The sequence below is a fragment of the Theobroma cacao genome, chromosome 3 (assembly GCF_053813885.1).
Source record: "Theobroma cacao isolate CCN51 chromosome 3, ASM5381388v1, whole genome shotgun sequence".
In the NCBI taxonomy this organism is placed as follows: Eukaryota; Viridiplantae; Streptophyta; class Magnoliopsida; order Malvales; family Malvaceae; genus Theobroma; species Theobroma cacao.
The window spans coordinates 14,599,832-14,612,549 of NC_142641.1; the positions used below are offsets into that span (position 1 = coordinate 14,599,832).

General features: G+C 32.9%; 1 protein-coding gene across 1 annotated transcript; it reads right to left on the reverse strand.

Annotated features, from left to right (window-relative positions):
* Nucleotides 1-279: 279 nt before the first annotated feature.
* Nucleotides 280-5,712, reverse strand: LOC18604510 (uncharacterized). The gene is made up of 6 exons (XM_007037033.3): nucleotides 5,437-5,712; nucleotides 4,177-4,292; nucleotides 3,284-3,416; nucleotides 2,292-2,536; nucleotides 1,468-1,639; nucleotides 280-796 (listed from the first exon to the last, which is right to left on the reverse strand). The coding sequence occupies exons 1-6, from the start codon at nucleotides 5,437-5,439 to the stop codon at nucleotides 617-619; spliced, it is 849 nt and encodes a 282-aa protein (XP_007037095.3). The 5' UTR covers nucleotides 5,440-5,712; the 3' UTR covers nucleotides 280-616.
* Nucleotides 5,713-12,718: the final 7,006 nt, after the last annotated feature.

Genomic DNA, 12,718 nt, shown 5'->3' on the forward strand with positions numbered 1-12,718 from the left:
TGTTAATTTATTATTTTGCTATGTTATATTTTTAATTTCTTGATTTTTTTCATATTTGCGTATAAGGTTGAATCCAACATAAATTTCATTTCAATAGTGAATTTTAAAATCCTTAAGGAATCTAAAGGGAAGATGTAAGTTCAGAGACCGTACCTCTATAAAAATTATTATATTGATTTTCTTTTTCTTCTTAATTTTACTTTTGTTCTTAACTTCTTTTATTTCACAAGAAATCAATAGTCTTGATTAATTAAAAAATAAGATACTTAGATAAAAAAAATTTATATTCTGAAAATTGAATTTTTTTTTAAAACTTCAAATATTTCAATTCACCTTTCTCTTGGAATCATTCATCCACATTGAACTTATTACACTAACGAAGTCGTACACTATCATTACATCAAATATAAATCCATATACATACATATATGCATGTATACATACATATATGTATGTATGTATACATATATATGTATATATATATATAAATGAAAAACCCTTTCATCTAATAAATCTCACCTTCTCGTCACAAGATTCAAATCCCAAGTTTTAACCACAGCAATATCCCCTTGGAAAGTATTTTAAAAATTTTACATCATCTTGTACTTTTTTCCCCTCAACAAGAAGATTTTGCTTTGTGTATGACTAAAAAAAGCTCTTCTACAGTTCTCCAGACAAAACTCACATTGGGAAGAAGAAGTCCCTCATTATACTCTTCTTCATTAAATTTTGTTTGATTTAATGTTCTCTTGTAACTCTCAGTGGCCGATATTGGGTGACCTCTTGCAATTGATACCTGAAATTCAAGAAAAGCTTTTATTTACAGTGATAACAAATTAAGTACCTAGCACCAAGCCAATTATGAATTATTGAAGAAACAGCTAGCCATGCTTGCTACCTTCTACCAAACTTAACAGCAATTATTGACCAAGCAGCTACTTTCTCAAGAGAGAGAGAGAGAGAGATGAAGAAGAAACAGCCACTGTGCTTGGTCTGATTGGCTTACTGAATATAACTTTAACTATGCTTGCTACTAGTGGCTTATCAAAAATTTAAAACTTGTATTAAAGAAATTATTAGCATCTCAAAGTTCCACCTAAAATGTAGGTTTCTTGCTCAGCTTAGAACCGACTTATTAACTATTTCGGTACCTCATGGCACAGTTCCAGCGGAAAGTGTGCAAATTTGATGGAAATGCTACCAAATACAAATCCTTCCTATGTAACAGGCTGGTTAACAACAGACCAGTTTTAAGGCTAAAGGAAGATTTCTTTCTTTAGTGATTTTATGTATTGCAGCACAGCATGTTCCATTCATATCTTGATGCAGATACTGAACATCATTTGCTACCCTTCTCAAACGGAACTTCACAATGCACATTTCTTAAAATCTACAAGATGTGGTTTTACATAAATAAAAATAATAATAATAATAATAATAAAGGGGAAAACTTGATGTAGGACTCACGTAGTGTCCTTTCCCCAGCTCAGAGAGCCAAAATCTCCACTGTGCATTTCGAACTCCATCAACTTTAACAGATATGTCTGTCCAGCTTGTGTGATAAAATTCCACTTTATGTAATCCATAGGCTAATCCACTCCCTGTAGCTTTGACATATGCTTCTTTCAGACACCAATATCTACAGAACAAGTCTAAACTGTTAGAAGTACCGGTAACTCTAAACTAGAAGATCCATGCATGTTACACCAACAACTACAGTTGGACAAGTATAGGATTTTGACATGCAGTTTGAAACAATAATGGAAGATTCCTTGTGTTGTGGAATTTGCTTCGAATGGGTTCAAAATGATTTCCTGATTATGATCCAGCTGAATAATTCTGATCAATATCCTTAAAAAGCACCAAACTAAGAGTACATGAAGTACCCATATATTTAACCGTGGACAGAAACTAAAACTCTAATAAATGTCCAATTAATGCAGAGACAATTGGGCTGGTAATCCTGAATTCAGGCTTCGGTTAAGTAGTTGCTTTATGATAACTAATGCAATGAATTGGGACTGAGTGGTTTGTAAAAGCCCTCATCTTCTTTTCTTTCAGCTGTTTTCTCCTCAACCACATGGGCCCTAAATGTAATCTGTATTTCTGACGATCTTGGGCTGCTCAAGCAACAGAAAATTGATAAGATGAAGAATTCTAATGGTAGAGGGACAGGCTTCTGAGTTAACATTTTCTAAGTGATCAAATTCTGAGACTAACAATCAAAGTCAAGCCTTTTCAACTGTTCAAAGTTTTCCTAGCAACTTTTAATAGATTCTGTACAAACATACCTGTAAAACTCAGTTAACACTTCATCATTACTTCCGGCAGTTACTATTTGATCCCATTCCAAACTTGAAAAGCATGAAGAGAAGTTTTGAATGAATTCCAGAACAGTCTCTTTCTCGGGAATCACATGGCTAACAATGTCCAACCCCACGAGGCATAGAGGTTCAGATGCTATTGCCACATAGTCACCGTGATGAGAAACATTGAAATTAAAATTCGGAAAGTCCAAGCAAACTCTACCACATTCCTGTCAGCGAGAGAGAGAGAGAAAGAGATGATAAGGCATAGAGGTTCAGATTCTATTGCCACAGTCACCACGATGACAAACATTGAAATTAAAATTGGGAAAGTCCAAGCAAACTCTACCATATTCGAGAGAGAGATAGAGAAAAGGAAAGAAAAACAAAGTTACAGTAAACATTGCAATAGGTATGGAATAACATTACAGGCAAAAAAAGAATTAAGATCAAGAGACATTAACAAAAAAAATATTTACAATGATTTCCAATCAATCATCACAGGAACAAATACCAAGGATGGGATAAATGATACAAGAAAATGGAAATCTACCATCTCTACAACTTATGAAAATGCTCTATTAATCTGTCCATTGCAAGTGACAATGTGAATGAGTAGTCACAATTTATAACACTCCAAGTTTACAAAACCAAATACATCATCATCATCAGAACCTAGAAGCAGTACCCCTTTTCCTTCAGCCCAAAACAGTAATTTTGCTGCTAATATGATCAAACTCACTGCCCTAATTTAAATGAGAATGTTGCCATACTCAATTCGTCGTCACCTATCTTCATACACAACAGAAAATAAAATCAAATGGCTTCAATCAAAAGTTCCGCTATATTCCTAACAATAAAATGCAGAAAACCTGCGATCCAAAATCCAATAAAATCTTCATTTTACAATGAAACCAAAGAAAGAACACTGGAAATTGATTAAAGTTAGAGAATGAATTTGCTGACTTCTATCATACCAGAAAGGGTTTGCCTTCCAATGTGCGTTTTATGACAATCTCATGATATGGAATCCCCAGCACCTCATGTACAAGAGCATATTGGAGCAACCAACTAATCAGTGCTCGTTTTCTATCATCCTTTTTCACAAATCTATGAAGGTAAACATGCAAGGAAAGTTTTGTTAGTATTGACAAACTCTATCCATAGATTTTCAAGCACCTTATCATATTTAGCAATATACAAATATTGCCATTAGAGATCAGTTGTTTTTTCTTTTCCATGCAAAAAAAGTGGATTCTAGTTACTTATCATTTTCGGCTCCAAGCAAGTATTGTCAAGCAGACACCTAGAAAAGCCTAGGTGCCAAGGTGCAATGCAAATCAAGTCAAATGGCCACATTCCTCCAGGCAGGCATCTTTGCTCAAGCATAGAACTATACACACACACACACACACTCACACAACGCACACAATAATTAGTGCCTCACTTCTCTAGGGTGAGGGCTTTTCTTTTAATGCTATATATAAAAAATAATTAGTGCCTCACTTCACTGGTTAGCACTTTTTCATTTTTATGCTTGTGCCTAGGATGATGTGATGACCCTAGTACCTAGAATATGCCTTCACTACCTTGCACCTTTGATAACATTTCCTTCCCAGTATTGCAAAATCTAACACAAATTCCTGTTATTCTTTTCATCTTATTTTTCATTAATAATAAAAGAATACTTTATGCATTATCCTTAAAAATTCTCATGTTAAATTAAAATAAAAGCTAGCATTTGGTTCCTAGAAAAGAGTCTAGAAAAGAAAACAATGACAACGTTTTAGTGGCTTAATTAATCTACTAAATAAAATGATTATTCAGTTTCCAAAAACCAGAGGCAAAAAGCAAAAAACCGAAAGCTGACCTGGTGATGGAGGAGTGATGATGTTGAGGAAGAAGAGAAAGAGCATAAGAGAAGTCATCAGTAGATGGGTCCCATGTTGATATGTCTACTACCCATCTTTGCACTCCCTTCTCCATCTATCACCAACCACAAAACAAACCTTTAAAATTTATACAACATTTGGAAAGGATTAGACAAGACAAGTAACTAAACTCTTTTTCTTTTTCTTTTGATCCATATTTTAACTCTACTCATTGTCTCCATCTTCTCTATTTATACATTCTTGGCCACGAATGAAGAAATAACAAAATAAAACGGAAAAAAAAAATTGCAATAGGAAGCATCTGCTATGCATGGCTCTTTGGTTTTACTGGTTTCTCATTCTCATTAGAAGTTTTACTCAGTGTACTTTTCCTCACATCGAAAGCTCTATAAGTGATAGTAGAAAACACAATCAAATATGACACTTTTTAAGTAACAAAAATATCATACATATATTTAATTTCATGAATAAAAGTTCTAAATAGATAATTGGGGAAAATATATTTGCTTACCACCAATTAGATCTTGATACAATCCACATTTCACGTCAAGATATTGTTTCCCACGCTAATTTAAGAGAAGATGAAAGTTTCCTTTTGATCAAAGAACTTTAAGGCCCCATGTTTTAGATTTTCAATTTGCTAACTATTCCTAATCTTAGAGTAATTATATTTTGTGCAACTATTTACCATTCACAAATGGTATTAAATAGCATTGTTCCTGATCTTATGGTTACTGACCAACCATTTAAATTAAGCTTCTATTACTACTGTCATGTTGGAATTTAAAAACATTTAACAAAGCCCAAATAAAATTTTGGCTTCCCATTCCTACTCGAGATCCCCAGCTAAATTCCCCCATAGCTCAAGCTTGACACTACTTGATTAACATGGACTGCCCAAATTGAAATTTCAGTTGTTCCAATATATATTAGTGAAACCCAGCTTGTTAAACTAATTATACATTATGCTGTTCCCTAAAAGTAACAGGCTATGGGAATTCATGAGAACCCAACTTTAGCATAACCAAAACTAATAGAGGCAATTTAGACTATTGCTTACATTATTATTCACAATTTTAGCATCTACATGTCAAGGTTTTCTAATCAAAACGAACCATTTTGCATCAACAGAAGGATTCAAAGCAAGCAAACAAACATAACTTTTTGACCCACTATTTCTTTTGACATAAAAATAAAGAAAAATAGCTAAGTTGTATTTTTATTTTTGGTTTCATTACCATCGAAGCTAGCAATGTTGGCTGTGCGCAGTCGAAATTCCTAGTCCGCAAGCTTTCCTCCTTTCTAGTTCAAAGATATTTCCTCGGGGCTGACTAAGTTGGCAGCCGGCGGTTGGTGAGCTGAGAGGAAGTAGAGGGGGATAAAAGAAGGCACTTGGGACTTTCGGGCTTTCTGCCTTTCCCTCAAATGGCAAGATCTGTCCATGAGGGAAATATTGCTATTTTCTGTCATCACCCACAAAGCTCTTTAATCTCACTCCCACCCTAGAAATAATCCTAATCAAGCTTTGAGTAATTAAATAATTTTATCTAAAAATAATAAATGAATATCCAATCTCAAATAATGTTTAGTGGCTATAAATAAAAATAAAATGCTGAATGGAAAATTTAAAATGGTTGGAGAAATGCAAATTTTAGTTTAATTTTTAAACTTAAAATTTATTTTTTTCCTTTCGTTGTCTTTTTGTTTTTATTGTTTTTCATTTTTTTCTTAATTTTTAGAACTTCATTTTAAAAGGAAAAAAAATAAAAATGTTCAAAAAAAATATCATTTAATATTTTAGTTTAATTTAAAATTTGAGCGATTTATTTTTTTAATAATAAAATTTAAATTGAACTGAGAATAAAATTTATTATTACTTAAAACCTAAAATATAATTGAAAAGTATATTGATAAGTAATGTAGAACCCTGACTCATCATATAAGGGTAAAATGAACTGATTACTTGGTGAACGCGTGAAATACTTCTTTCAAAGTTAAATGTTATTAAGTTCATAATCAAGGACTACTATTTCGAGTAAAAAGGGATATTTGGAAGATAAGGGAGCAAGAAACTAAAAAGGGAATTAGGGGTGAGCAAATAAAAATTGAGCCGAATAACTGAATCGAATCGAAATGAGTTCAGTTTTTTCGATTCGATTAGTTCGATTTTTCAGTTAATTCGGTTAGGATAGTTCGGTTAGTATAATTACTTCGGTTCGATTTCGGTTAAGAAAATGTCTAACCGAACTAATCGAAGGGCATTTTGGAGATTTTACGTAAAAAATTCCTAAACCTAGATCCCCACTTCCTCTTTCTAGTTTTTATTGTCCTATCTCCCGTGACTCCTATCTCCACTCTCCACTCTCGTCTTTTGCCCTTTCTGGTTTCTGCCGGCTACTGTCCATCAACGTCCGATCTCCACTCTCGCCCGATCTGGTTTCTACCGACTACCCTTTCTGGTTTCTGGTTTTTGGCTTCATCTTTAGCAAGTCCAAGTTGCTGCCATCCTTGTTCCTTGATTCTTCACCTTTTTGAGCCTTCCCTCATCAAGTGACTGGTAAGTTTTTTTGGGTTTCTGCCATCGTTCATCTAGTGAAAGCTTCACCATTCTTTTTAGTTTTTTTTCTGGTTTTTACATTTTACATTTTACGTTTTTCTGGTTTTTTTAGTTTCTTTTTTTTTGGTTTTTTTTTATCATTGAAAGTGGCCATCCAAATACAAGGAGAGAGTGATGTTATTTGTTATTTGTATAACATAGTACAACACTGATTAAAAAATATAAAAAATGGAGAAATTTGATGATTATCTAATTTAATTTTCCTTAGATTCTTGGGGTGCAGTTTCCTTATTATTCTTAGGGTGTAGTTTCCTTGGATTCTTGTCTTGTTGCAGATCATTTTGCTTGATTGTTGATAGCCAGCTGTTATTTTCCTTATTTTGTTCTTTTTCAATGCTTCAAAATTGGTTCTTTCAAGTCTTTTTCACAGATTTTACTTTTATCCAATTCTGTCTGCTTTTGATGGTTTAATCTGTTGTTGAAGGTCATGTTTATTTTGGGTTTTTGATCTTGTTGGTGGGTTTTTAATTCTTTGCAGTTGAGCATTGTTGTTAATTTTGCTTCCATTTGTTTTTTTTTTAGTAAATTGATTGATTTTCATTCTAGGAAAATGGTAAAACATTCGTTAGTGCAATTTGGGACCATCTTTGATAAATCAATGTGTTGAAATAGGAGAATTTGTGTTTACTTTGCCTTATATTTTGTTTCTAAAAACAATGTTGAATTACTTCAAAGGATGAATTGTATTTTGATCATTTGGGTTTTAACATTTAGGTTTGAGCAATGATTTGTATCATATTATTTGATGCTTGAACATATTGGTTTATGTGAATTGTAAGTTTCAGGAATTGGGTTTTGTGCTGCAAATATGGCAGCTTGTTTGTCTCCTTGTTTTGTACCATTTGACTCTCGAGCATCTGTTGGAGTGTTAGCCTTATCCAGAAAATATAGTTTGAAGGAGAGGTGGATTGATGGAGCTAGTTTCTTGAAGGGTTTTAGCAAGAGGGGTTCATTGGGTGCTTGCCAAAGGCAAAGAGACTTTCCAAGTTTAACAAAGTTTAAATGTTCTATTAACTCTAATAATGTTAGCCCAAATCATAGTAAAGCATCTTTTCTAGATTTACACCCTGAAGTTTTGATGCTTAGTGGTGAAGAAAATGATGGACTTTCTAACCTGATAAATGAAAATTATTCTAAGAACATCATCAAGAGCTTGAGTGACAAATTGTTAATATGTTAATATGTTATTGTTTTATTTCTTACTTTCTTGTTTATGTATTGTAGAGTTATCAAAGATTGCAGTGGACAATGTACTTGATAATCTTTAAGGTAATCAAGTAAGGTTTAGTACTTGATAAATATACTCCTAAATATTTATCAAATTAACAATTTTATATTATCTTATTTTTGAAAAAGTTTAGCCTTTATTGATAGTCTTTATTCTTCAATTTTATATTTTAGGCTACTGCTGAAAATCCAACCCAAGCACCTGCCATTGCACTTCTCGTTATTGCACCACCCTTATCTCCTGCATCTTTCCTTCCATCTGAACCCCCCTCTATTGTTGTTGAAGACTATTTGTTGTTGTTTTAATCTAGTTAAATACTGTTAATGATTTGTTATTATTTACTCAAAGATTATTTATTGTTATTTTTATTTATGTTTTTAATTATTTATCTATGTTTTTATTTGTGGGAGAGAGGTAAAGGGGGTGTTAAAATCATTGGTGGATTGATATTTATATACAAAAAAAAAATTATTAAGTTCGATTTTTGGTAACCGAACGGAACTAACCAAGTTAGTTCAGCTAGTTATTTACTTCGGTTCGGTTTCTGTTAGTTTTATATAGAAGTTCAGTTACTGGATATCCAGTAACCGAATTAATCGAACTACCCGTTTACACAGCCCTAAGGGGAATACCTTTCTTAAAAATTATGTCGGAGGGATCAACCCCTTACTTAAGGGATCAAACTCCTCACAAGTCTTAAGGGGAGCCAGTTCTCTCATTGTACTTCACGCCAACACACCCTTCTCCTATCTTCTGACATTTTTCTTCTTCGTCCTTCGTTTCTTCTTCAAATTTGATCAAGTTGGAGCATTAAAACTTGAATCTAAGGTGAGATTGTGTTTTTTAAGCCTTCAATTTGGTGGATTTTGATTCTAACTTTCTCTCTCCACAATTTCAACTCTCTTTTTGAGTTAAGGGTTTTACTGATTTTGCCTTCAAGAACTTCACCAAGGTAAGAACCCACTTGAATTGAGTAATAAAGATTTTGGATTTAAGAATTTGAAGACAATTTGTGTTAAAATTGGTGGAGATTTTAAAAATTAGTTAGACTTTTGACAAGTTAGTTTCAAATTATGAAAATTAAAAGGAATTGTGGAAATTGATCATAATTTTGGTTTTAATAAATTTTGTTGAAGCTCAAGGATTCTAAATTGAGCAAAGGCTTCAGTGAACTGGAGGCTAGAGAGAAAGTGTCATTTTCCATTATGAGTAAATATGATGTTTTGAACGTATTTTGCTAAGTATAAGCATGTTTGGTTCAATTGTGCATTTGATTTCTCTTTTGTTAAATGACTTCTTAGAAATTATGATTTTGAGTCGATGACCTTAAATGTGTTCTAAACGCATTATAGTATAAATACATGTATATTATACTAATAGTTTTTGTACATGGGGAACAAGCATTTTTACTATTTTAACTCTTCAAGATGAGTTTGAATTAGAATGCTACATGAGCCATGCTATAGTCAACTCTATTATATCACTCATGCTTGAGTGTAAGTTTGAATATGTTACGTCTAAAATATGAAACCATCTGTTGGCAATCTTAGTATAAAGTTTGCCTATTTTGTTAAAGGAAAATTTTGTTAGTGATATTGTCCAAGGTACTTGTCCATCTGTCTGATATGTACGAATGAACGAGTTCACCCTTAAATTCTGATTTTAAATATTTTAGTGGAGCATCTTAAGTTAAGGTCTTGTAGCTAGTAACAGTAAACGCTGGCCATTGTGCACAATGATTTGAAATTCAAGCTAGTGGGGTTACAAGCTAGCCATATGTGGTGGAGTATGACACATGTCTATATATTATTATGTTGACTTGTGTGCTCTTTTCTTTTTTTAATTCATTCCATTAGTAGTTACAACATTAGGCGAGTATGCTCTTGGGAAGTGGAGAATAACCTACCCGTGGGTTACAAAACCCTTGGTTTGCTGTCACGACTCGGAACTCCCATCGAGCCCGTGACAACCGCCGCGACGTCTCGGTTGGCATTTATTACCCGGAATGTCAACCAAAACCCCGCAAGGCTTTAATATCAGCTTCTCATTTCCCCTGTGGGTAACTGTTTCCAAATACCACATTCTAAAAGATTTTAAACTGTTTCCAACTTAAACAAATAAAATAATAATTTCCATCTCACAGGGGTATTTTGGTCATTTATCCCAAAAATCTCAAAATCATCTAAAAATATAGTATGTAAGTGGAAAACACATATTTCTTAATCAAAAATAATTTTGGATGTCTAACACATTCGTTTAAAATGAAATTATGACTGTTATAATAAAATAAAAATATTCAATAAAATATTCAATTTTCACATAAAACGATATTTTAAGAACACTGCATAAATAATTTTTATAGCATAAAAGCAAAAAAAATTCTTACATACCGTAATACAGATAACCAAAGTATAGAATTTAATTTACAGTGACACGTGGGCCCACGAATGACCAAAAGTATCAAAAGAAATGAACCTACAGTCTTTGGATGTGACAAGTTCAACTGTAATCCTCGCCGATATCAGTTATCTACAATCTATTCTGAACCTGAAATGGGTGAAAATGAGGGTGGTGAGATTATAAAATCCCAGTGAGTAAACAAACATCACTCAAAATATCTAAAGTCGAGTAAAAGGAGACTATTAAAACATTCATCAAACTGTAATTTATCATCTTTCAACTTATTTCAACCAAAGGAAATCAATTTATTTAAAGCAAGTAATCAGTATGGCTTATGAATTTCTTAAAAAGCTTGGCTCATGCCAAAAATTATTATCATACTCAGTTATCTGGGATACCTTGGCCGAGGGCTATCCCAACTGAGTCCGCCAAGGCTATTAGAAAGTCATGTTTTTATTTTGAAAACATAGCCATTCCTTGGCGTTGGCCGAGTTCCCCTTCACGTGGTGGTTTGGCGTGAAGTGAACTTTAAAGTTATACCTCAGGAGTTACCCTACTCGCCTCTTCAACCGAGGTAAAAATATAACAAGATTCCGTGCCCCTCTAATAGGCTAGTCCACAGAACCCAGCCCACTGCAGCAGGTCAAACCCACCATACAATAAAATTTTGACAGCATGACAGGGCTAATATATTACTATCCAGCCTGTAAGGGTAAAATAAAGCAATTCATACAATTCATAAAAAACACAACCCAGCCAGTCATGCCAATATAATAACATAAGCCATTAATTCAATTTTAAATTTACAACATATCAGTGGTCTCCAATTACTCTATTTTCAAAATCGTTATTTCGTTTCAAGATAATTTGTAAAATATTTTCATTTAAACTCATTTTGTTTACAAAACATAAAAATTTACCATTTGAACTCATTTTCATAAAATTCACCAAAACCTAATAAAAACATACTTTAGATAATTAAAATGATGGTAAGGTTACTCACCGTGTCTAGAGTGGGGATTTTCAAAATACTCAGACTACTGGTCCTCGGGTGCAATTCCCTTGCCTTTATCGGAGGACTCACCACCTTGACACAATACAAAATCAAGAAATTCACCACATTGGTACTAAATTGTAATTAAACTCATTTAGACTACTAATGCTTGATATGGAATGCAAAAATGTCTAAATTTTTGCCTAAATGCGGTGTTAGCCTATTTCGATCTTTTACCCGATAAATCGATATACGCGTCCGTTTAAACTCCAAATTAATTTTTTTTAGTTTCTATACCTCAATTGCACCCAAATTGACTTAATGTCCCTCAGTGTGGTGCAAATTATCAGTCTCGATAGCAAATTACGAAAATACCCCTACTGGTTAAAAATTTGTATTTTTGCTCCGAAAATTCTCATTATTTTTCTAGGCTCATAATTCATCATTATTCATCATATTTCCTCAAATAAACATCAAGATCAGCAGCCAATATTCTCCTAGAAAATTCGGCATAATGGGTTTCAATGGGAGAAAATTATATTTTCTAGCTTATTTTTGCTATATTTCAATATAACTTAACTAAAATCACTTAATTCAATTAAAATCAACCAAAAATCAAGCTCAAAACTCATCCATAGAGGTTTGGCCAGCATGGGTGTCCATACCCACTTTCTAATTTTGCATGAAAATGAGAAAAAAATGCATGGGTAGTGAAAATCACAAGGAAAATCAATGAAATTTACCTTTTCAATGCTTGATTTCTTGATTTCTCTTGATTTTTCCTAAATTTTCAGTTAGGGTTCTTATTTGTTTTTTTTCCCCTTTTCTCCCCTGGTTTGGACAGCTGAAGAAGATGAGAATTCTGGAATTTTTACCTTTTTAAAGGCTAAAATAATATAATATTATTTTATTCATTTTTTTAATGTTTTATTAATTCCTTAAATTCTAGCCATCCATTTGTTTCCAAATTTTCACCATACACTTGTCCCACATATCCATAGCTTAGATAAAATTCTCAGACTTATCCAAAGTCTTGGTGGAGTGATTTTTGAAATTTACACTTTTACCCTCGTAAAAGTCAAAAATTACATTTTTACCCCAAAAACTGAAAAATTGCCCATAGATATATTTTTCATCCCTTATACTCATACCATTCTCCAATTTGTCAAATTTGATCTAAATTCTCTCAAAATCTCAAATTTTATCCTCGAGTGGTAAAATTACGATTTCGCCCTTACACTCTAAAAATCACCGAAATTAAACTTTTTCACTGCCAAACCC